Below are 24,576 nucleotides of genomic sequence, written 5' to 3'. Positions count from 1 at the left end.
TGTCTGCATATGCAAGGGTGGGCTCGTTGGGTGATCCCTAACTGAATAATTGACATTGACATTCTTGGCACTTAACATTCCTCTCACACTGGGTCCCTGACCTGTAGGTTTAGAGAGCAATCACAATAGGAAAGGCAACGCAGCACCCTTTGAAACTAATCCCATACCTACCAAGATCATCACATCCAGATGGCAGAGAATTGATGCCACTTTTAAGATCCAAAGGATGCAAAGTGGTAGTCCCCAAAATCTAATTCACTAGCATGACCCCTGAAGAAATAGGAAGGATGCTGGAAGATAACAGGATAATGATAGATTAAATAGAGAAGGTAGACCGGAGATTGGGATGGCAGGACACAGGTTTTATTGGAGGGAAGGGTACCCCTGCCGGCTGCTTCCACGGAGAGGTGCGGAAGAGAGCGAGCGAGGGGCTTACAAGCACCTTTAAGGATAGGGGGCGGGGCTTAGGGCACTCACACACACTGATTGATTAGAGACCTAGGGACTTAAGAATGGGGGTTTAGGGTATTTGGCAGGTGCTGATTGATGGTTCAGAGCTCAGGAATGTCTGGCCTCAAGTGGGATTTACATCTGTCCATCAACTGAGGGAAGGGAGGATCTATCAGATAATACTACTGCAAACTAAACTAAGTTGTAGTTCTGAGAGCAGCCTCTGCTGGATGTGGTAGGTGGCTATTGATTTGATGAGTGTATTCTTTTCTGTCCCTATCAGAAGATCAAAAATATTTCATATTTAGGTATAAAAAAGATACAGTTTTGCCTGAAAGCTGTGTTACCTTGCATAGTCCAAAGACATCAAGACCACTTAGACATCCTGGATAATGTTACGTTGTTCCATTACATTAATAACATTATGTAGGTAAACCCTCTCGAAATTTAGGGACCAGTTACATCCATAACATTTTTAGGGGTCCAGTAGTTAGTAGTGCCTTTGGGCATCCTTTCCAAAAATAAAAGACAAGTATTGCAACTTGCACCTTCAACCATTCAGAAAGCAGGACACTGTGGGGACTTTAGGTTCTGGAAGCAGCATACTCTTAGAAATACTGCTCTGGACCAAATATTGAGTGATTTGGAAGACTGCAGCTTTGATAAGAGCTCAGAACAGGAAGCTTCTGTAATAGGTAAAAGCTGTGATGCAAGTAGCTCTCCTGCCTGAACTATATGGTCTAGCAGGTGGTATTAGTTATTGGTGATAGGGAACAATGCAATGTGGTGTTTCCGGCATGTACCAAATGTGGGATGCTCAGGTTCTGCCATGCCACTGGGAGCAGAGAATTGTGTGTCTTTAGGGGCGGGGTGCACAGGGTGGGGAGAGTATCCTGGTGTGCTACTGTGTTCCAATAGAGAGAGATGGAACACCTGAACTGGAGACACCAAATAACCATGCAGCTAAAACCACTCATTATGAGAAGGGTTCTGTCCAACTCACATCATAAGGTTGGTTGGTTGGTCCCAGCATTAATCCATCATAGGATGGAAGTATTCAAGTCTGAGCATGAAAATGTACAGCGGTCACAGGTGAGTGCAGAATAGGTATCCTAGATCCAGATGGCATCCACTGCTGTTGTATGAGAGCCTTCTCTGTCATTTCATACCTATGACCACATGGGGGAGACTTATGACCAGTTAGTTGACAGAAGAGGAAAACAAGCTGGGTTCATAGATGGCCTGGCTTGATATGCGAGTTTAAAAGGAATCTGGACAGCAGCTATTGTACATTACAGCCTCACTTAGGTAGCCTTGAAAGATACTGGTAAGGGCATAGCCATCCAACAGAGCTCCTAATCATTCATTTTTTTGTGTAAGAAGTGGCCCAAGGGGGAGCTATATATGGATTCATGAACAGTGTTGTGTGGCCTGGGTGACTGGTTAAGGATCTGGAGAAAAATAATTGGAAGTTGGAGACAAGGAGACCTATGGTAAAAATTTGTGGGTCAATATACTGGAATAGGTACCAAATGGGATGATCTTTGTATAAAGTGCTAATGCTAATGCCCACCACAGAGCATCCATGAAAGTATTTAAAAAACAAATGGAATGACTCACAGTGGACAATGGACAGCATCTCACTGGCAAACCCAGTACTGGGTACAAGGACAAAATGGCCAAGGTGATGGAGTTGGAGGCCATTCATGTGCCCAACAGGGTAGATTCTCTGACCAAAGCTGATTTAGCTCCTAGCAGCCACTGGATGTCTAACCTGCCAGCAAAAAGACCAACGCTGAGCTTCCAAAATGGCCCTTTTCATCAAGAAGCCCAACCAAGTTTACTATGTTGGAACTCTTTCATCCTGGACGAGCCAACAGTTCTTTCCTACAGGAATAGGTTCATATTCTATATATGTTTGCCTTTTCTGCTCACAGGTGTCACTAGTAAGGGCTTCAGGAGTACTTGTTTCACTGACACAGGATCCCAGATGGCATCACAACAGGGGATTCACTTAGTAAAGGAAGTGCAGGGATCATGAGAACCACTTCCTGACAGCACTGGGTCAGCCGGCTAAGGCACAAGTTAGAGGTCACACTCTGAAGATGGGATGCCATTCAAGACCTTTCTATGGCACTGCTCCCAAGAGGGAGGATACATGAGTCTAAAACCCAAGGGTGGAAACAGGAGTGGCCCCACTTATCATCATTCCTAAGAATCCCCTGGGAACGTTGTGCTTGCTGTCCTCCCAAGTTTAGACTCTGCCAGGCTAGAGTTATGGTCCCCAAAAGGGACACTCACCAGGGACACAAGAACTTATTCCATTAGATTATAAAGTATGGATGATGTCTGGGAACCTTGGAGTCCTTGTATCTAGGAACTAGCAGGAACAGGGAGAAGCCGTGTCTTAGGAGTGGAGAAGGTCGGGCTGCTATTACATGCATTCACATGGGGAAGAATATGTGTGGAACCCAGATGATCCACGTGGGAGGTCTTGACCTTCATTTACTCAATTGTGATTAAGACACTAGAAAATCCAGCTTGCACCTGTAGTGAGTCTGCCACATTTTTGCTATTATTTTTGTTTTGTTCTTGGTTTTAACTACAGTGACTCTAAACTGCAGTCACAACAGTACTGCCAAGAAGGAAAAGAAAAACAGCCCTGACTGGTTTGGCTCAGTGGATAGAGTGTCAGCCTGCGGATTGAAGAGTCCCAGGTTCGATTCCGGTCAAGGGCATGTACCTTGGTTACAGGCTCATTTCCATGTTTCTAACTCTCTATCCCTCTCCCTTCCTTTCCGTAAAAAAAATCAATAAAATATATATTTTTTAAAAGAGTTCCTATTAAAAAAGGAAAACAGGTGTTACGTGTTTCCCCAACTCAGTTATTTTTTCTTGTTTTAAACAGTTAATAGTGTTACAAATGCTACTGGTTTCAGAACAGGGCAAGACACAAATAGTCCTACATGTTCTCTGCCATATAAATATGGATAATCTTCATTTAAACAGTTTTACCCCGTCTGAAATGACTGCTGCGGCTGCCTGTTGCTGTTAAGGGTGATGCTGTCTCGGTTCTGGAAAGACCAGCTCAGTCTTCCTGACACTTCCTGAGCTGTCCTCTTACTCCTCAATGTCGCTCACCACTGGCTTGGCCCAGGACCTTCAGCTCAGCTGCCAGTGGTCCCCTTCAGCCAATCCTGTGCCTCCTGGCTGAGCTTGATCTTTACTTGACCAAGCAGGACTCAGATCCAAGCCTTCCTCCTCGCTCCTCCCGTTATCGTTTTCTGCCATACACTGGCGAAGATGATGCAGAACACTGGAGTCTTCATAGGTCAGAGAGCCCTCCAGGTTGAAGGTCTGTGTTTTGACACAGGCTGTCGAGGCTGTGGTTCTTGTGACTAAGAATGAGCTCACAGTACTGGGGCAACTGGATCAACACCTCACTGAGCTGATATCCATCACCACTGCCCTTGATTATGGCAACCACTATCTTCTGGGTGTGTTGGGGAAGAGCTAGGCAGACAGCCCCTATGCTGCTGTTGCTTTTTGCTCTCATTGTCCTTGTTGCTGCTGTGGGTGCGGGGGGGAAGGGCGTGGGGGGGTTGGCCTCTGGATCCCCAGACCCCTCAGTTTGGCTGTAAGGGAGATAGTATGGCATATGTGCTCCTGAATTAAAGCATACACCAATTTGAGACATTACCTCAAACTTGTAAGGTGTGACTTCCAAGCTGGTGCTGAAGAGAGCCTTCAGCTGGCCACTCCACTCTTTTGTCAGGGCAGTTAGTTCCAGCTGATGAGATATATGATGTTGGTTCATAAATGGGCTTCTGTACATAGAGGGCAAGGTGGGATGGAAGAAAGAGGCACACTACTCCAGACTGGAAGGTGGCAGGTTTAATAAACAAGGGAACTTAGGGCCCTGGCCAGATAACCCTGTTGGTTAGAGTGTCATCCTGAAACGCCAAGGTCGCAGGTTTGATACCTGGTCAGGGCACATACAAGAATCAACCAATGAATGCATAACTAAGTGGGACAACAACAAAAATTTGATTCTCTCTCCCACTTGCTCTCTCTATAAAAATCAATAATAATAATTTAAAAATGTCCAGCTGGCGCTCCTCAGTGACTGTCAACCTATTAACCAGGAGGTCACAGTTGGATCCCTGGGCAGGGAATGTGCCTGGTTGCACTTGATCCCTAGTGGGGGCCTGTAGGAGGCAGCCGACCAATGATTCTCTCTCATCACTGTTTCGATTTCTATCCCCCTCTCTCTTCCTCTCTGAAATCAATAAAAATACATTTAAAAAACAAAAACAAGGTCAACCAGCAATCATATCCCTTCCAGGACATCTTCCAACGTGTGCTAATACCACTTAATTCCACTAGTGTGAGCTCATTCCTGCAATTTCACTGCTTTAACATATGCCCACTGCTAAAAAGCAATGTTGTGCAGAGCTACAGCAAAGAAGACATTCTAAGTCCATGGATGGTGGTTTTGGCAGATGCACTGTGGACAGGGAAGCCAAATTCACACTTGGAATATGGGGAGAAGAAATCATTACTCCTTTATAACAGAAGGACCCAGGTCACCACATCAACGTCTCAGCACTGGCCTCTACTGTTGGCAATTTAGTCACAGACGTGTCAGAAGCCAGGGAAGCCTTGGTGAAAGGAAGTTTATACTGCTGAACCAATGTTAAGACTCCTTTATGACACTGGCCACTTTCTAGGTTTGTTCAGAAAGCACCATGTTGGCTAAAGAGGTTGAGTGACATCCACAGATATCATCTTATCTACCAGATTCCATTTTGCACAGTGGATGTCCTCTGGTAGGCAGAGGTCTGTTTACATACCTGTGCTGTAGACTTCCTTGATTCCAATCTTTCAAATCTTTCCTCTGTCAACCTATCAATCAGCTGGACATTGATTACCCATTGTACATGAATGCTTATAGATTAGTAACTCAGGTCAACTTTTTCCACATAAAATGGACCACCAGACATACCATCCAAAGGTTTGCCAAGTGGAAAATTTCCAGAATCCACCATAAGCTGGGTTGTAGTGCAGCAGCTGTCTACTTCTGGGTGATGCCAGCATACAATGCAGAGCCCTCTGCAGAACAAACCCATGTTTTCCTCTGTTGTCAACTGGTCATTGGGAACTTCCCGTGAGACCACAGATGTGGACTATGAAGACCACTCACTTTGGTCATTTACTTGTGCCTCTTGGATTTGTTCAGGCCCAGTTTTGAATACACTTGTTATGGACCGAATATCCGTGTGCACCTAACTCCCCAACCTCACTCCCCAATTCATATGCTGAAATCCTATCCCCCAGTGTAATGGTGTTAGAAGGTAGGAGCTTTGGGAGGTTAATGGGGATTAGATGAGGTCTGTGCCCATCTAAGAGTCATGAGAGAACTTGCTTACCCTCTCTTCTCCATATGAATATAGTTTGCAACCCAAAAAAGGGACCTCACCAAAACCCTTCCAGCCCCCAGAACTGCGAAAAATAAATTTCTGTCGTTTACAGCACCCAAGGTTTGTGGTATTTTGTTACAGCAGGCTGAATGAAGACATACTGTCTCAGTTTTCAATGGAGTGCTGTTTACATCGTTAATGACTTGTTGTATAGGCTACCTATCTCCTCCCACAGCAGACCTCGTACTGGATATGGGTCCATAAGCAACAGTGTCCATCCCACATGCAATCATAAGAGGTTTCTATTCAGGTTCCCTTATCACGTTTTTCTCAGTACCAATTAGGAAAGGTGATTAATAAAATTTCAGATATCAGAGACAGGATTATACTTTCACTACCTTATCTTAGGGCTTTTGTTTAGACATTGTAATATCATTTTGGTCCATTACTTTATAGACATAGTAACTGGTCCTAGTGAGCAGGAAATGGTAAGTAACCTTAAGCCTTAGCAAGATGAGTGCTGGATGGTAAGAGAAATCCATGAAAAATCAGGGGCCTGACATTTTGGCAAAGTTTATAGGGGTTGAGCCATCTGTGGGATATCACAGTATCCCTTCCATAAAATAAAAGACAAGTAGCTACACATTACACTGCCTACAACTAAGCACAAGGCTTAGATTGTTTGGGTTTTTGTATACAACCATATTTGGGGGTGCTACTCCAGTCTATTTACTGAGGAAGTCATAGGCTGTTAGCTTCAAGTAAGATCTGGACAGTAAGTTTCAATGATGCTTAAAGTGCCTTTGCAATTAAGAATAATGGCTGGTGCCTCACTATAAAGCCCCATTAAGGCAGACTTCCAGGGCCTTAACACAAAGCCTTGACTTCTAATTCATTCACCATTTGAGAAACCTACTGCTCAGTCCTGGCAGACCAAACTCCTACCCATGGGAAACCAAGTACTATACAACTCAAACTGTCACCATGTACTGGGTGCTGTCTGATCACTATAAGCCAGAAGGAGCACACCTAATGGATAGTGGAAAGCCTACCTACTTGTAGTGCCATTTCTCCCACAATGGCCACAGTATATCAGCCTGGAAATCCAAAGGGTAGAATGGACCTTTTTAAAGGAATTTTTGCTTCCCATCCTATGACTTTGACTCTGCTATCCTAAAATATAATTGTTTTTTTAAACAAGTGAGACTCATCTGAACCAGCAAGTAACTACAGGGTTACTGTACTGGTTGGTGCAGGGGATCCCAATTACCGAGGGGAAATTGGGTGGCTGGCACTCCATGAGGATAGGAAAATCTGTACCAGTAACCTGTTGCATGGGCACTTCTTGGTGCTTACTTCATTCAGTTGTAAAATAGAAAGTTCTCCAAAAACAAGATTAAGGTTTCAAATCTTTCAGAAAGAAAAAGTTTAGGTCACCCACCCAGCCAATGTGTTTGCTCCTTGCGAGTCAGAAACAAAGACCAGGTGATGGAAGGAGAAGGTGATGAACACCAAATGGAGCCTTATGCTCACTTATGGAAGCAGGGACGGAGCACTTTTTACTTTAATTCCTGCCTTGCACACCCCCCTTCAGTTGCCTATTTTGTATGACAAGCTGGGGTGTATGAATTGTACAAATCAGTCCTGAAGGAGTAGTTTGCACCATTGAGATAGGACATCCGGGAGGCCTTGGAGAGAGGGTGAAGAGTGTTTGCCTCACATCGGGCAGGTGCAATTCATTACATTCTGGCAAATAAATTTGGGTGAGAACAAATGCTTAGTAGTCCAGGGGTGGCTATGCTGGCCACCTGCCTGTGTGTTTCCAGTTCAACTCAGCCTGTCTTCTCTACCCAAGCTGCCAACTGTTGCAAGGATTTCAGCTTTAGCAAATCAGGTACAAGAACTCAGGAGGGAAGGTGGGAAGGTTCTAAACTAAACAGTAAGCTTAGCCCTAGGCAGTTTGACTCAGTAGATAGAACATCAGTCCACTGACTGAAGGATCGTGGATTCAATTCTGGTCAAGGGCACATAACTCAGCTGTATGCTTGATCCCCAGCATACAGGGGAGGTAACCAATCGATGTATCTCTCTCACTTAGATGCTTCTGTCTCTCTCCTTCCTTCTACTCTCTCTAAACAATATCCTCGGATGAGGATTAACCATAATATAAAAACAGTGATCTTCTAGCACTGTCAGCTAATATAACAGAAAATGCAGACATGGACCAGTGTTACAGACTGCCACTCTGTACTATCACCAAAATAGTGTGATTTAGGGGGAAAAAATTTTAGATATATTTTTATTGATTTTAGAGAGGAAGGGAAAGAGAAAGATACATCAACAATGAGAGAGAATCATTGATTGGTTGTCTCCTGTATGCCCCCTACTGGGGATCAAGCCCATAACCAGGGCCTTTGGAATAGAACCCAGGACTCTTCAGTCTGCAGGCTGAACCAAACCAGCCAGGGCTAGAGAAAGGTTTTGTATTAAAATCTAAGCCCAGCAGAATAAATGTCATGTTCAAAGGTACTAAAAACTCCCTGAGATGCTTGTAAATATACCTGTGTAGATTTCTGGATAAAGGATAATTGGCTGGATTTCACACGGTACAAGTGAGCATCAGTAAAAGGTAAAAAGATCACAGTCATGAGAAGTAGTACAGAGTAGCTGCCTCGTACAGAAGTAAATGAGAAACCAAGTAAGATGAAGCAACAGGCAGGTATCTTACTGGGTGAAGAGTACTTTGAGTTCCATTGAAAATTTCTGACTTAAAGCAATTTAACATAAATTCTAAGTCTATGTTTTTTGTTTTTCCACCCCCTCAGTAATAAAAGCAAACGGGGTAAAACTAAAAAACAACGCAAGGGCTATGCACAAATAAAATAGTATTTTAATTATATTCTCTTTTTTGTTGTTCTTTTGTACTTTTATTTTTAAAACCAAGTTTCTATCTGTACACTTTAAGAAAATAAAACACCAGGGAGCCATTCTCTGCTTACCCTTTCTGGAGGCAGGTAGGGTGGCCCTGCCAACATGCAAAGAAACGGACCGGTGCCGTCGCTCATGAGCACACACGTTACTGCATGAAGGTAAGGAGCTAAAAGCTATTGAAATTACATAAAAAATATTCCATTTGGCTTTGTAGCAATGCACAAAAGTGAGAACACTTAATTAATGGCACTCTGAGGCTGGCATCTCAGGCATGTGAGGAGACTGGCACTGCTCAGTATGCCATGCCACACCACACCACAGCTTTCCTTAGAAAAAGGAAAAAAAAAGATTCTTTTCCTCAAGCAGAACTGCCACTGGTAAGAGCCACAAGGACTTTATTCATTGTTTATTCTTCTGACGGCAGGATCTCTTTGAGGAGGAATCTAAATAAAAATAAAAATGATGTAGCAATTTGTTAGAAGGCTTCACATGTCTTTTGAGAACAATTCTGAAACAAGAACGCTGAATTAATATCTTATTTTTGGTAAAAATATGAATAATTCAAATATATAGTGGTTTAAATTACAATGATTAAAAAAACACTGGAAAAAGTATACCCAGTGAAACAATCTATGCGTTTTCTAGAAGTGTAAGAGGGAGGATCACAAGGCCCAGTTAGTAGTGATTAAGTCAAACTGATTTGGACACTTCTTGATTAAATACAATGTTCACTTATAGTCATTCTTCTGAGACTATTAATGACAGCTTATTATTAGGACTAAAACCAACAATTACTAAGCTGAATGCTAATAACCTTCCTCACATTGTTTTACATTCTTAGGGTACAGTTACCTTATAAAAAATAAACAGAGAAGGACTTTTACCTGGTGGTAGCCCCACTAGTCTTTGCTGGATCATTTCTAAATGATGAATATATTCTGTCAAAGAATGTTCCTGATCTTGAGAAGCAGTCAGGGATCTTTCTGACCTTGAATTTGGAGATGGATTGGACCTTCAGACAAACAAACAAAACAAGAGTTGATCACAATAGGATGGTGAATGCAGTAAGCACATAGATAAGAAGTGGCGCTGGGTCCTGTGACTGGACACGTGGGAAATGAGGTAAACTAGATGGCTATTTCCTTTGTATCTTTTCTTTGGTGCAAAAGAAAAAGGGACTTCTAAAAACTGGTACATAGGGCTTTAAAAACAAACTTCTATATAATGTCTCAGAGCTACAATGAGGAAAAGCTACCGCATATTATTTTATTCACTAAATCTTCATAGATATGTATCCGAATCCCTCAGACCCATCTTTGTGTCAATATGGGTATGTCAGCTGCCCTTCTTCCTAGCCTCCTGCTGGGACCAGGGAGCTCTATGTGCCACTCCTAGCATACTCTTCAGGGGAGGCACATGTCTGTCTTATCCTTGTCATCCATGCAGAAGCAGCCTTGGCCACCATTTATTCTCTCAGTAAATATTACTAACCCAGGCAGCCCTCCCTGGGGGAAAAAATGAGGGGGGAGGTCCCCAGGCCCTCAGGGACTCACAGTGGTGCACTCCCAGTCTTGCTCTGGGGCCCACCTAAAGGCAAACTTTCAAAATACGTTTCTTAGAGGAACCACATACACTGGTGGGGCATGGTTAGCAGAGGTGATCAGAATTAGATGCACAGTGGTGTCTTACGTTTTTGTGTATTGTTTCTCCTGTCAGGGAAACCTTTTCACTTTAATTTTAAACTAAATTACATTCTATAAAATTGAAAAGGTTTTTTCCCAAATAACTGATCTTTAACATTGTCACTGTAACATCCCAATTGTCACCTGAGTAATAACTATAAAAGTACATTATGGGTGCAATAAACCCAAATTCTACAGGAAAAAGATTGAGTTAAGCCAACCAAGGCCTTGCATGTGTACGTGTGCGAGTATGTGTGTGTAGGGGGGTTTCCCAGGTACATGTAACTCCCTTACACACACACACACACACACACACACACGCATGCACACACGCACACCCCTGGGTACCCACATAATCTGCCCAAAGACCCTGCCATGCATGGCCACTTGTCTCTGCACATGGGGCTTCTACTGATGGTTAGGTCTGGCCTAACCCTTACAATGAGAGAACAGTCTGAAAGCACCACACCTCACCTTTCCCTCCTGCGTGGGGAGGCTTTTGGCACAGAGTCCCTGGTGTGGCTGAAAGACACGTCCCGGGTTGGTGGGGATTCCCTTGTTTCGGGTGGGGATTGGCTGGTTTCCGGCAGGGATTCAGTGGTTTCTGGTGGAATCAGCTGTTGCCGTGACACCAGGAATCCTTCTCCCAGAATTATTCAACAACAAAAGGATTTAGAAAAATGACAAGTGCATTTTAGTAGGAAAGCCCATCTACCAAAATTTAAAATACATAACCTTTAAGAGTTTGCATGGCAATTTCAAAACATTTTTAGAGTTTGCATGGCAATTTCAAAACATTTTTAGAGTACCCAACTTATAAAAATCATATTTTAAGAAGCTCTGGAAGAAATCTAAGTGTTGACCACCTGGTAGCCTGACCCCTGGCATCCATATGAGCAGCACCCTGGAAAGGTGCTCAGTGCCTGATGGAGGTTACTGGGCAATGGGGAGCTTGGGGTGGGGGCTCTCCTCCACTCAAGTGAGGAGTGGGCGCAGGAGGCAGGGGCAGAAAGCCTGGAGAATACCAGCCTTGGAGAGGGGCAAACTTTTCTGAAGGCTGAACAGCATTTTGATTTCAAGAAGTTAACGACTGACAGGTGAAAATCAGAGCTAACCGGCACCAATTTCCGCCACCCCTCCAAGTGGCACATCCCTGTGCTGCGGGGGAGGAGGCTGTCCGCCGATGTTTCCCCAGGGCAGTGACCTGTCAAAGGCCTGCACTTGGTGGCCAGTGTGCATCCTTCAGACTGGGGGCAACAGCAGAGAACCTTAAACACAAGACCTAACTGAGAAAGTAAGCCTGTGTCTCAGAGCAAAGATGCAGCAGTCTGAAGAACTCCATTTCAGAGAAGAAAAGTGACCTTTTCATTCAAAACTAGAGGCCCAGTGCATGAAATTCATGCATGGGTAGGGTCCCTTGGCCTGGCTGGTGATCAGGGCTGATTGAGGCCTTCTAGCTGTGGCTGGCCGGGGTCTCCCTTCATTCCACGCCATCCCCCCTGGTGGTCAGTGCATGTCATAGCAAGTGATTGAATTCCTGATCTCCCGGTAGAACGCCCATGGGGATAATTTGCATACTGAACCCTCTTCAATCTGGGACCCCTCAAAGGATGTCCTACTGACCATTTAGGGTCAATCCCAGTAGGATTGGGCCTAAACAGGCACTTGGAGATCCCTTTCACAATCCAGGACTGCTGGCTCCCAACTACTCACCTACCTGCCTTCCTGATTGCCCCTAACCACTTCTGCCTGCCAGCCTGATCACCCCCTAACCACTCCCATGCCAGCCTGATTGATGCCTAAGTGCTCTCTTGCCAGCCTGTTTGCCCCTAACTGCCCTCCCCTGCTGGCCTGGTCACCTTTAACTGCCCTCCCCTTCAGGCCTGGTCCCCCACAACTGCTCTCCCTTTCAATCCTGGGTCCCCCCCCCCCAACTACTCTTCCCTGCAGGCCTGGTCGCCCCCAACTTTCCTCCTCTGCCACCCTAGTCACCCCCAACTTCCCTCCCTTGCAGGCCTGAGCCTCCCCAACTGCCCTCCCCTGCTGGCCATCTTGTGTCCACATGGGGGCAGTCATCTTGTGCATTGGAGGGATGGTCAATTTGCATATTACTCTTTTATTAGATAGGATAAGTAATTAGGTCCAGCTGGGGTGGCTCAGTGGTTGAATGTCAACCCATGAACCAAGAGATCACCAGTTCAATTCCTGATCGGGGCAAATGCCCAGGTTGCGGGCTCCATCCCAGAAAGTGGGCAAGAGGCAGCTGATCAATGATGCCTCTCATTGATGTTTCTCTCTCTCTATCCCTCACCCTGTTTTTAAAAATATATATATATTTTATTGATTTTTTTTTTTTTTTTTACAGAGAGGAAGAGAGAGGGATAGAGAGTTAGAAACATCAATGAGAGAGAAACATTGATCATCTGCATCTTGCACACCCCCTACTGGGGATGTGCCCACAACCAAGCTACATGCCCTTGACCAGAATCGAACCTGGGACCTTTCAGTCTGCAGGCCAACGTTCTATCCACTGAGCCAAACTAGTTTCAGCCTCTCTCCTTCTTCAAATCAATAAATACATGTTTAAAAAGATAAGTTATTAGTCAACATATTTATCACTTCTATATTTCTTAATCATTATTCTCCTCTGACCCACTTTTACTCATTAATATTAACTATATGAACATAAACACTACTTTCCTTCAAAACCACTTTGCCTCTGCCAGCTGCACTGACTGAATTTACCCATTTATTACTGTGTTTCATTACATCCCCATCAAGCCCAGAAAATGATCAGTTATTAATGAAATGTTACAGCAAGTGGAAGACAAGTTTGCAAAGGTGAGGTTAAGGAGTCCCTGCAGACTCACCTGAGTGAGGGGCTCTGCTTTGCGCCAAAGCTCCTTTCCGATCTACTTCTTGCCATTTCTTAACCAAAAAACGTAATCTACAAAAAAAGATACAAAACACTGGAAACTAGAGCATAACAGCAGTGACAAAAGCAATGAAAATCCAGATGTGACCAACAGCTAAAAGGGTTTTAGCAGCCAACTTCCCCAAGGCAGCAGATACTACACATCGACAGGGTAGCTACCTCCAATCCTGTGCACAGGGCTCCTTCCCCACCCACTCCCAGTCCCACCCAGCCCCAGTGAAGGTCCTGCCCTGTCCTAGCCCTGCCCACTCAAAGATACCCAGCTTGGGGTCTCCCAAACTCCAGTTCAAAATCAATCTGCAACACCTGCTCCTTCCACTACCAAGGTCCCAAGCCAGTGGGTGGGGTGCTGGGTGACTGGAGGACAGTAGTGTGGGCATTAAAAATGCTGCTGCTCGCCCTGGCCAGTGTTCTTCAGAGGTTGGTGCAATGTCCTCTAAACTGAAAGGATGCAGATTGGAGGCCCTGTCAAGACACACGCCTAGGTGGCAGGTTGGATCCTTAGTTGTGGCACATAGGGAAGACAACTTATCGATGTTCTCTCTCAATCCCTCTCTCTCTCCCTTCTCTTCTCTCTAAAATCAATCCTCGGGTGAGGATTAAAAAAAAAAAAAAAATGCTGTTGCACTTAGATGATCCTCCCTCCTGGACAGGAAAGCTGGAGGCGGGGTTTGGATCTGTTTACCTGCCTCCATCCAGTGTCTAACCCGCTACCTGGCATGGCTGTGGTTAGAACTCAGAGGTGAGGGCACTAAGTGCCCTGAGGCTGGAGGAGGCCTCCCTCCCCACCCTGTGTGGGACTCCCACCCATTCTGTAGCACAGTCTGGACAAAGCCAAGGGAACCAAACAGCCTGTCTTACAGACAAAGACCAGCATGGACTGGAGAGGGCCCCTCTGCAGGAGACAAAGAGTTGCACAGTTCTTAGTGGGATAGCCATTTTTAGAAATTCAGCAAAATTAAAAATAATAAAATAAAATGGATCTCATCACTGTTAATTTTGAAATGATCAAAATCCCCAATCACACTAGGGAGTCACATCTCTGCTCTAACAATGACACCTGTGCACACAGTGCTGGGAAAGTGAGCGACACCTCTGGCTGGGGGTTGGACAGAGCTGGGCTGAGCAGACATACAGTGGAGGGTGAAGATGGAGGGCCCCTTTACACCCTGAAGTAGGCTCTTCCTCCCCTCTCCAATCCATAGGCAAAGACTGGAGAGTGCCTGTGCCAAATGGCCACCTCCCTGGGTGGATCACAGGTGTATTCTTACGCTCTTGGCCCCTATTATGTAACACATTCATTTTGACTAAAATATAGGAAACAAATGTGAAGAACTGGAATGCAGTTTTAAACTTAATCAGGCATGCCAGTCATCAGAAGCAATCCTGGCAAGAAACCCATTGAGGGGCAAGGCATTGTTTTATTATAAAAAGGCACCCTTAAATCTTTTCTTTTTAGAAAGTAAGTTTTGTGCATGATGATTTCCTGAAGACAAGTGTCACCTGTATTTTCCTTAAGAGAATTCATCTTGAAAGAGAATATACTCGTAGAGTGTCAGAGACCAAGCCCACTGAAACGTGCCTCCCGCTGTGAAGACAGCAGTGGCACACGCCTTCTATTACCTGGAAATTGCAATCACCACCCTGACAGCTGTTCGGAACCGGGTGAAAGGCCGGGATGTGGTGATCTTCCTATCTGCTTTGGAAGGAAACACTCCTAAGTGAGCGATCATGGAGAGCGTCTCTTGTTCAGAGTCCTGGAATCCACCGATCAAAAGTAAAAGATACTTCTTTTGATAAATCAGAGCTTTCCTAAAGCTCTCTGCTCTCAAGTAATGCAGGTACAATTTTTCCATCTAAAAAAAAATTGGAAAATTTAATCAGAGAACAGCAGTCTTGCTGACAAATCTATAAAACATGTTGGCACTGTTTGCTTTAGAAAGAACCAGACCACTTTTCCTTCAGCAAATCATTACACAAGTCAGCCTAGCACATCTGTAATCGGAAACAACTTGCTGTTTGAAGTTCAATTTTGTTTATTAGACAAAGTGTAGACCACAAGTCCTTTCCACAGCATCAAAGCAGCCCGCTGGAAGGCACCGTGAATCTGACCACTAAGTCAGGTCCAAACCGGGGCCTGGTGGGGCGTTTCACTGTGGGTTTATGGACGTTGCCGGTGGGGGGAACTCCTCAAAGTGTTGGTGCCCATATCCTAATTTCTCCTTCAGGAGAGAGTCTATCGCTTGTTCCACATTGTCAAAAACGATGACAAGTGAATTTTTTCAGGTTGCAGAGACTTTACCTAATGACTTAAAACATCATACGTTTTGCCCCTCCTCACGAGCACAGAAACGTGATGTCTACACAAAAGTAGGCCAAATTTTAAATGAAAGTTCATTGTCTTTAGCTTCCTTTGTCATGACTTGCCACTCGAACCACCATGTGGTCCTCTTCCTGTGAACACACACACTTGCTGGCAACGATGCCTGGCAGAGGACCTCCAAGGCGAGAACCATTTTTACTAGTTAAAAGTATCCCGTGAAAGAGTGGAGGATGAAGAGGCAGAGTACAGAGGGTGTTTAAGGCAGTGAAATTAATCTGTATGATACTGTAATGCTGAACACATGTCATTACACATTTGTCCAGACCCAGAGAATGCACACCACTAGGTGAGCCTAATGTAAACTGTGGACTGTGGGCGAGGATGACTTATCAATGCAGTCTCATGGATTTTAACAGATGTACCATCTAGTGGGGACACTGACAGTGGGAAAGACTGAGTGTGTGGGGCAAGGGGTATATGAGAACTCTCTGCCCCTTCCCCTCAACTCTGCTGTGAAGCTAAACTGCTCTAAAGATATAAAGTCTTAAAAACAAACCAAGAGCTGCATCCCCCCTCGATGCCCCCGTGCTGCCACAGGCATGGTCTTACCTTGACATTGCGGGTGTTTGCTTCCTCCCTGCAAGCTGGAGCCGACAGTCCTGGGTCTGCAAGTCCTGGTGAGCTCTGCAGGACGGTCCTGTCCCTCCTCCTGTCTGACCTCTGCAACAACCACAGAAAGTGCACCTACAGAGCTGTTCCCATAAAAACATCATGAGAAGACTGACCCCTCCCTACCCCAACTCCAGAAAGGTCACATCCAAACACTTCATTCCTTCCCCAGCTGTCCCCCAGGACCTCTGCAGGGAGAGGCCGGCCTTGGGCAGAGGAGAGCTGGGCCCTGGGAGGCTGGGTACAGCTGTTCGCAACGCTAGGACATAGGCCACAACACTATCTCCCTGTCGTATCTTTTCAGCGGTGCTCAAGTTGTTATGTGACATTATTAACCACTTAATTAACACTTATGGGATAATTATTATGCGCCATTTACTAAAGTGTGATTCCATTAAAAAAAGTAAATATTTGTAAATAATCCCAAATTCGAAGCTTTAAGCATATTGAAAACTCTCTGGTCCTAGAAATGCTAATGGAAGGAAGATACAACATCTAGTTCTGCTATAGTAGCATCAGATTACAGGCCTGGAAACCTCTGCAAGCACCCCACACAGAAGCCACGTACACAAGGGATGGGCACCCCAGAGTATGCTAATACAAGACGGAGTCCACAGTGAAGGGAACAAAGGGCCACCCACAACAGACATCGAAGCAAAAGAGAACTTAAAGAACTCCCAGGGCCATATGGTCAGGGGCCTCCGGCCAGCAGTTGGAAGAGGAATCAAAGGCAGCGTGGTCATGCTACCTCACCACTGCAGGGCAGGGCTAAGAGGAGGGCAGGCCTGTGAGTGGAAAGTCTGAGGGGAGTCCCACATACCCTACAACGCAGAGAACACCAGTGGTTTTCCTGGTTCTAAAGCACAGCTGGGTGGTTCCTAGAAAAGACGCTCTAGGAACACATGTCATCTTGGACATGAAGGAGAATACTCCACCATTTGCTTTCTGTCTACCTTTGGTTTTCTCAACAAGAATGTTCATTTCCACCAAAACCGGTTTGGCTCAGTGGATAGAGCGTTGGCCTGCAGACTGAAAGGTCCCAGGTTCTATTCCAGGCAAGGGCATGTACCTTGATTGCGGGCACATCCCCGTGGGGGGTGTGCAAAAGGCAGCTGATCGATTATTCTCTTTCATTGATGTTTCTAACTCTCTATCCCTCTCTCTTCCTCTGTAAAAAATCAATAAAATATACTTTTTTTAAAAAAGAATGTTCATTTCCACCATATCCAGTTTGGCTCAGTGGATAGAGCATTAGGCTGTGTACTGAAGGGTCCCAGGTTTGATTCCGGTCAGGGACATGTACCTCAGTTGTAGGTTCCTCCCTGGCCCAGGCACTGGTCATGATGCATACAGGAGGCAACCAATCCATGTGCTTCTCTCTGTCTTTCCCTCTCTCTTCCACTCTCTAAAAGATCAATGGAAAAATATCCTCAAGTGAGGATTAATAACAACAACAACAAAAAAGAATGTTCATGTCCTAGTTTCTGTTTTAACTTTCATAAAAGATAAAAGCATTCTATTGACTTCATTTTAGTCCACATAGGCCCTTAGTCCACAATGGGGTGCCCTAAACAAGGAACCTTGAAACATTTCCTGAGTTAAGTCCCAGAGAAGCAGTTGGGGCAGCCATCCTGGACAAGACCATAGCATGGTTAATATAGAAGGTAAACAAAAACTCACCGGAAGACGCAGGAATCTCACCCTGGGCCCTTATACAGATAACAAAACTTATGTCCACACACAACCCTGAACACAGTGTTTACAGGAAATTTATTTTTAACAGTCAGAAACTGCAAAACAACCCATATATTCTTCACTAGGTGAATGGTTAGAGGCACATCCATGCCTCAAAAGCAGTTTGGCCATGAGGAAGAATAAGCTATTGAGATCAACACCCAGGCAGACCACAAAGAAGTGAAGAGCCTTCAGAAACAATAGTTCCAACTTACAAGACATCCAGGGAAAGAAAACCATAGGGAAGGGAGCAGAGCACAAGTGAAAACTCAGGTGACATCACACTAGTATGGGGCAGATTTTAACATATGTAAATTACAAAATAATTTGCACGAACTTTTCATTGTCAAAAAAGTGAAGAAAATCACACACACACACATACACACACACACACACACAAAACAACTAAAATAGAAAAGAAAAAAAAATTAGGCATTCCAAAAATTAACTACACAAATCAGGAAAATTTTTGATTCTTTTCTATAGTTACAAATCAAATAAAATTCTAATTTCATCGGATATATTACATTGTTAAGTCAAAATTTTTGTTTGTTGACATGTATCAAACACCATCTTGTGGTAAGTGTGTGTGCATGTGTCTGCCCTGTGAACAAGGCAGATAATCCGTTAAAATGTTAAATAAGATTCTCTGGCCATTAGAAAGGAAAGAGCCCAGAGCAGCTAACTATAAAGAAATGACACTGCCCCCGCCTGCCTGCCAGCCATAAGGAAGCCCCGCTCCCTTCACCCCCGAACCCCTGCAGGAGTGAGTGACATACACTGAGCGCACAGCCCTTCAGCAGGTGATGCTTGAGAGTCTTCTCCAGCCGGGACGCTGCTCTGCACAGCTCTGCCTTCTCCTGGGTCACAGTGCTGAGAGCGTTAGTAAGAGAATCATTTTCTTTCAGCAACACATCCACCAGCTGCACCTGGACCTCTGCTGTCATTTTTTTCTTGAAAAGAAGGAAGCAAAAGTAAATACACAGGATTTGTTAAAAGGCATGGACACTATTTGTGTGTTTTTAAAAAATTCTCACCAGAGGGTATTTTCTCCATTAACTTCTAGAGAAAGTAGAAGGGGGGGAAGAAACATTGATATGAGAGAGACACATCAATTGTTTGCCTCCCGAAAGTGCCCCTACTTGGGCTGGGGAACCTGCAACCAAGGTACATGACCTTGAACAGAAATTTCTGATCAAGATTTCACAATCATCAGAGAACACTGATCAGAAATTTGTTAACAACAACTTTAAATGCTTCAGATGCAGCTGATGGGGAGTGCAGTGCTCCCCCAGGCAGTCTTAGAGACCCAGATTGCTCTGGCTCTCAACACAAATGCTCAAGGAGCAGGCTGGGCTGGAGCATGACAGACCACCAGGCTGGGAGCACCAGAGAAAGCGCAAGTGAGCACCTGGCCCCTCCCAGACACAGGAGGAGACACATGCTCACTCACCCAGACTGCAAACTTGAAAAACAAGAAGGAGGCAATGAGGGAGGCACAGCCAGTCACAATAAAAAAGAAACCAGGCCCCAGGTGGCCAGAGGAGGCGGCCATGGAAGCTGTCTCTCACCTGGAGGAGCTGGGTTCTCACCTGGGGAGAGCCAGATGTGCTCAGCTGGGACTTGAGGTCCTCTAACGTCCGCAATAAAGAAGTCACTGCTTTCTCATTTGATGATGTCCAATCATTAACTGTCCTATAAAAATAAACATTTAAAAAGTTCATATGGATTCCAACCAACTATCAGCCAACACCATACAGGGCACTGTGCTAAAGATGAGCTTGTGAGCAAGCCCACATAGACCACTTGTAGCATGCTTTCCAAGCATTTCATCAAGCCATGTTCTGTCCACAAAGGTGGCTGCTGGGAGCCCCTCTCGTGATGGTGCAACCCTGAAGTGGACAGTCTGTAAAACTCAAAAACCTCCGGCCACTGACCACTGGGGCTTCCTCAGCACTTCTGCACCTTTTGCTGCTTTCTGCCGGGATCTGGTCTGTTACTAGAATAGTGTCCTAAACAAATCTTTGGTGCTCTATAAATTAAACCCAACTATAGACAGGAGAACTGTGTTTGTTTGGTTTCTGTGCATACAGAGAAGGGCAAATGTCAACATTAACTGTTCTGTTCTCAAACAAAACACCTCAGTCGTGGCTCGTCAACCATGAAACAAATTTTGGTAGCATGAATGGCAGCCCCAGAGCCTCAGATAAGGCAGACACAACAGATACTGGCTCTGCCCAGTTCCATGGGCTCAGGTGGGAGCTGTCATCGGGCGTGGGCCCTCCGGGTGGTGAATAATTATAAAGGGGTGTGGGGTGAGCCGATCTAAAAGAAACCAGGATTTTCTGTCATATTAGAAATCAGGAGAGTGCTGCCCGTGACTCATTCAAGCATGTGGGATGAGAAATACGAGTCAGTTTCATTAGAACATGGACCTAAAATTGCAGGCACACCTAAAGCTCAGAACTGTTCGCAGTGAAAGGCGCAGGGGCACATAGGACTTGCTGGCTCTCCGGGACTGACCTGTTGATGGTCTGGTTGATGAAGCTGGCCAGCATCCCTGCCGCACAAAGCAGCTGCTGCCGAATGGAATCCAGACCCTGCTGCTGCTCTTGGAGATGCTCCGACTCCGGGGACAGGTGTGCTGCCTCCCTGGCCTCCAGCTCCCTCATCTTTCTCTGAAGCTGCTTGATCTTGTGCTCATGGCGCTGGCGCTGCAATTCTAATTCTCTCTGTTGTCAATGCAGAGCAGAAAAGACCTTTAGACAGAGTCCGGAAACCTAGCTCCGCCCAGTGTCGAACCCAGGGGCTGGGCTGCTCTGCCCTGCACACCACCCACAATGGGACATCCACACTGGCGCTCCACGTGTCACATGGGTCAGGACAGCTCCTGCCTCGGACAGCACAGTCCCACTGCAGTCTCAGGACGGAGGTTTTGTGCTTATTTCTGAGAATGGCCAGGCTTTACAGGCCCAAGGTAAGCATGAGATACAAAGGAGAAGGGCCAGGGCGCTGACACAAAAACTAAAATTATAATTCCATTACAGCAGCAATAAAAGACGAAGCCTCACAGGCCTGAGTTCTAGTTCCCCACCATCAACAAACATGAAGTGTACACATGAACACACAATATGCACAGACACACGAGCACACACACCATGAATATGGGGTTGTCCTGGGATCTCACTAAGTGGAAAAAAACAAGACTAATACGAAGCTCTCCACCAAGGAGGTGCTGAGAAAAGTCAGCAAGGACGCACTCATTGCCAAGCACGCAGGACCTGCGTCTCCACTGGGAGAGACCAGAGAAGGCAAAGACAGTGTGGTGAGCAGAGAGCAGGGTGGAAGGGCCTCCTTATATGGAAGAGAGATCTGTGTAACTGAAATGCACAGGCAAGAGCTTAATTTCACCTGCCTCCACAAAATAAGTGGGGACACCTCCTGGACACACACTGCCCACTCTCTGTCACACCCCCAAACTACTCCACTTTTCAAGATGTCTGGTGATAAAACACTACAACTACTGTAAAGGTTCCTCAATGGTATGTGACTTGTAGCTCAGTAAAGCTGTTAAAAGTATTAATCACTTACTTCCCTCATATTAATTTACAGAAATAATTTTATAGTATTTTGGAATATGGTTAATCCTTGTAGCATTTAGAAACCTATAATTTTTTTCTTAGAAACACATTCATTTCGTAACTACTTCATGGCAAGCTAACTACTATAAAGACCAGGCCATTAGTTTTCATTGTGCATTTAAAAAAAACTTTTTATAATTTGCAAAAACAGAAATTGTGAAGGTTTTTTTCCTCCATGTTTTTAGAAATTATTTCTTAAAAGGCCAAAGTAAACATCAATGCATGAGAAACAAAGGCTTTTGGTTGACATAAAATGTATCTGAAATTAAGGCCCATCCAAAAAATAAAAGACGTAACACTTCAAATCATCATGATATCAAAACCAAAGATACCACAAATAAATAAAGCTGTAGACCAATGTCCTGTATGGAGAGAGGCAAATCCTTATCAAAATACTAGCAAACTGAATCCAGCATCATATAATAAGAATTGCACAACAAATTAAATGGGATTCAACCAAAGGAATGCATGGATGGCTTGACATATGAAAAGCAATGCAATACACCACATCAATAGAATAAAGTGCAAAACCCATAGCTCTTAAAAGACACCATGAAAAACAAATCCAATACTCTTTATGATTGAAAATCATAAAGATTGCCCCGCTGGTGCAGTTCAGTGGCTGAGCATCGACCTATGAACCAGAAGATCATGGTTCGATTCCTGGTCAGGGCGCATGGCTGGGTGGGTTAAGGGCTCGATCCCCAGTATGAAGTGTGCAGGAAGCAGCCTATCAATGACTCTCTCATCATTGATGTTTCTCTCTCTCCCTCTTCCTTCCTCTCTGGAATGAATAAAAATGTGTTTTCAAAAAATAATAAAGATTAAAACAACTAGGAATAGAAGAGCATTTCCTCAGATAAAGGGCATCTCAAAAATCCCATCATACTTAAAAGTGAAAGACTGACTGCTGCTCTAACTGGTTTGGCTCAGTGGCTAGAGCATCAGCTTGCAGACTGAGGGTCCCAGGTTCAATTCCGGTCAAGGGCATGTACCTTGGTTGCAGGCACATCCCCAGTGGGGAGTGTGCAGGAGACAACTGATCAATGTTTCTAACTCTCTATCTCTCTCCCTTTCTCTCCGTAAAAAGCCAATAAAATATATTTCAAAAATAAACTATTAAAAAAAATTTTTAAAAAAGACTGTCTGCTTGCCCTACAATCAGGAACAAGGCACCATGTTCCCTCACCACCTCCATCAATGCTGTACTATAAGCTTTGGTCAGGGCAGTCAGGCAGCAAGAAGAAATAAAGACACCATATAGAAAAGAAGGCAATAAAACTATGCTTATGTTAAGAGGACATGATCAGGTACATGGAAAATCCCATATTATCCAAACACTGGAACTAATGAACAAGTGCAGCTAGGTTGAGGGACACAAGATCAACGAACAAAAACCAACTGGACGGCTGTACACAAGTGGACAGTCTGAAGTAAAACTAAAATTATAATTCCATTACAGCAGCTACAAAAATAACAACATATTTAAGAATAAATTTAACAAAAGAAGTGCAAAGCTTATCATCTGAAAGTTATAAAACATTGTTGAAAGAAGTAAAAGACCTAAATAAATTGAGAGACCTTCTAATTTCACGGGTGCTAAGACTGAACATGGTTAAGATGACAATACTTCTCAAAGCGATCTACAGAGTTGGTGCAATGCCTATCGGGATCCCAACAGTCTTTCTTACAGAAATGAAAAGCCCAGTCCTTGAATGTGTGTAGAACTGCCAGGATCCCCAACATCTAACCCGTGAAAAAAGAACAAAGTAAAAGGCTGTGCGCTTTCTGACTTCCAGCCTTGCCACGGAATTGTAGTAGTTACTGCTTCCAGCATAGGACTGTACAGGCCAGCCGAACAGTGACCAAAACAAGCTCCAGTCCTGTGGGTCATCCTAACCCTACTAACTTAGCTGCTACGTGCTATCATTGGCCAAGGGCGGCTCTCACCAGTTTCTCCTTGTCTCTCTGCCACTTCTTCCACTTGTCCGTGTCTGCCCGGCTCTGCCTTGTCTCCACTCTTCTTCTCATGTCCTTGAGTCCTTCTTGCTCTGCCAGCCTCTTGTGTAACTGCTCTAACTCTGCCTGCAGCTGTGTGGGCATCTCCCTCTCCCTGTCCCAATCACAGCTCAGCTCTGGTTTGGAGGTCCGCAGGGCCTGCACAGTGGACCTCAGCCTGGCACTCACCTCCTTCTCTTTCTCGAGCTCTGCACAGCGCCTCTGCACCTCAGCCTCCAGCTGCTGCTGGGCGCACATGGCGTGCTGCTGCACTTTCTCCAGTGCTGCCTGCAGGTCCGCCACCCGGGCCGTCTCCTCCTTCAGCTTCCGCAGCAGAGCACGGTGGGCCTGTGTCTCCTGGTGAGCGCAGGCCTCCTGTGCCCGCCGGCTCAGCTGCTCCGTCAGGACTCGCTCGTGCTGCAAGGCCTCGGACAGCTCCTGCGAACGGCCCTGTGCAGCCTCCAGGTTCCGGTGTAGCTTGGAGAGCCGGCTCCGCTCCTGCGCCAGCAGCGCCTCACAGCGCGAAGACTCAATTTGCAGCTCCTTCTGAAGGTTGTCCTTTGCTGTCTGCTCGTGTTTTAACGCTACACACAGTCGATTGTTCTGAGCGAATTGCTTCTCCAAAGATATTCTTAACTCCTGGATCCGGGAAATATAAGATGGAAAAATTAAAACTGGAGAAAAATATCTAAACAGTATTTCCACCCAAGTTTCTGTTTCTATCTTTCGACCAGTAATTACACCTTTTGAAATTTACCCTGTGGCTAAAAAAAGTATGTATAGCTGATCCTCT

The 24,576-nt window shown here is 45.0% G+C and overlaps 1 protein-coding gene across 14 annotated transcripts in view; it reads right to left on the bottom strand.

The window, feature by feature from the left end:
• Window positions 1–8,742: 8,742 nt before the first annotated feature.
• Window positions 8,743–24,576, bottom strand: part of PCNT (pericentrin) — an 85,717-nt gene continuing 69,883 nt past the window's right edge. For 12 of the 14 annotated variants that reach the window (XM_084872206.1, XM_084872209.1, XM_084872200.1 and 9 more), the window contains 10 exons: window positions 23,736–24,422; window positions 20,668–20,876; window positions 19,737–19,839; window positions 18,924–19,097; window positions 16,351–16,461; window positions 15,042–15,274; window positions 13,354–13,430; window positions 10,958–11,123; window positions 9,686–9,813; window positions 8,743–9,244 (listed from right to left, as the gene is read on the bottom strand). In XM_084872206.1, coding sequence (XP_084728332.1) covers window positions 9,201–9,244; window positions 9,686–9,813; window positions 10,958–11,123; window positions 13,354–13,430; window positions 15,042–15,274; window positions 16,351–16,461; window positions 18,924–19,097; window positions 19,737–19,839; window positions 20,668–20,876; window positions 23,736–24,422 — 1,932 coding nt within the window. In that variant the 3' untranslated portion in view covers window positions 8,743–9,200. The remainder of the gene's footprint in view (window positions 9,245–9,685; window positions 9,814–10,957; window positions 11,124–13,353; window positions 13,431–15,041; window positions 15,275–16,350; window positions 16,462–18,923; window positions 19,098–19,736; window positions 19,840–20,667; window positions 20,877–23,735; window positions 24,423–24,576) is intronic. The other 2 variants (XM_084872202.1, XM_084872204.1) reach the window with 1 other exon arrangement.

This window comes from Pipistrellus hanaki (genome assembly GCF_964339955.1).
Source record: "Pipistrellus hanaki genome assembly, chromosome: 2".
Lineage (NCBI taxonomy): Eukaryota > Metazoa > Chordata > Mammalia > Chiroptera > Vespertilionidae > Pipistrellus > Pipistrellus hanaki.
The sequence above is the reverse complement of the archived record's forward strand: the minus strand, read 5'-3'. Positions and strand labels throughout refer to the sequence as shown.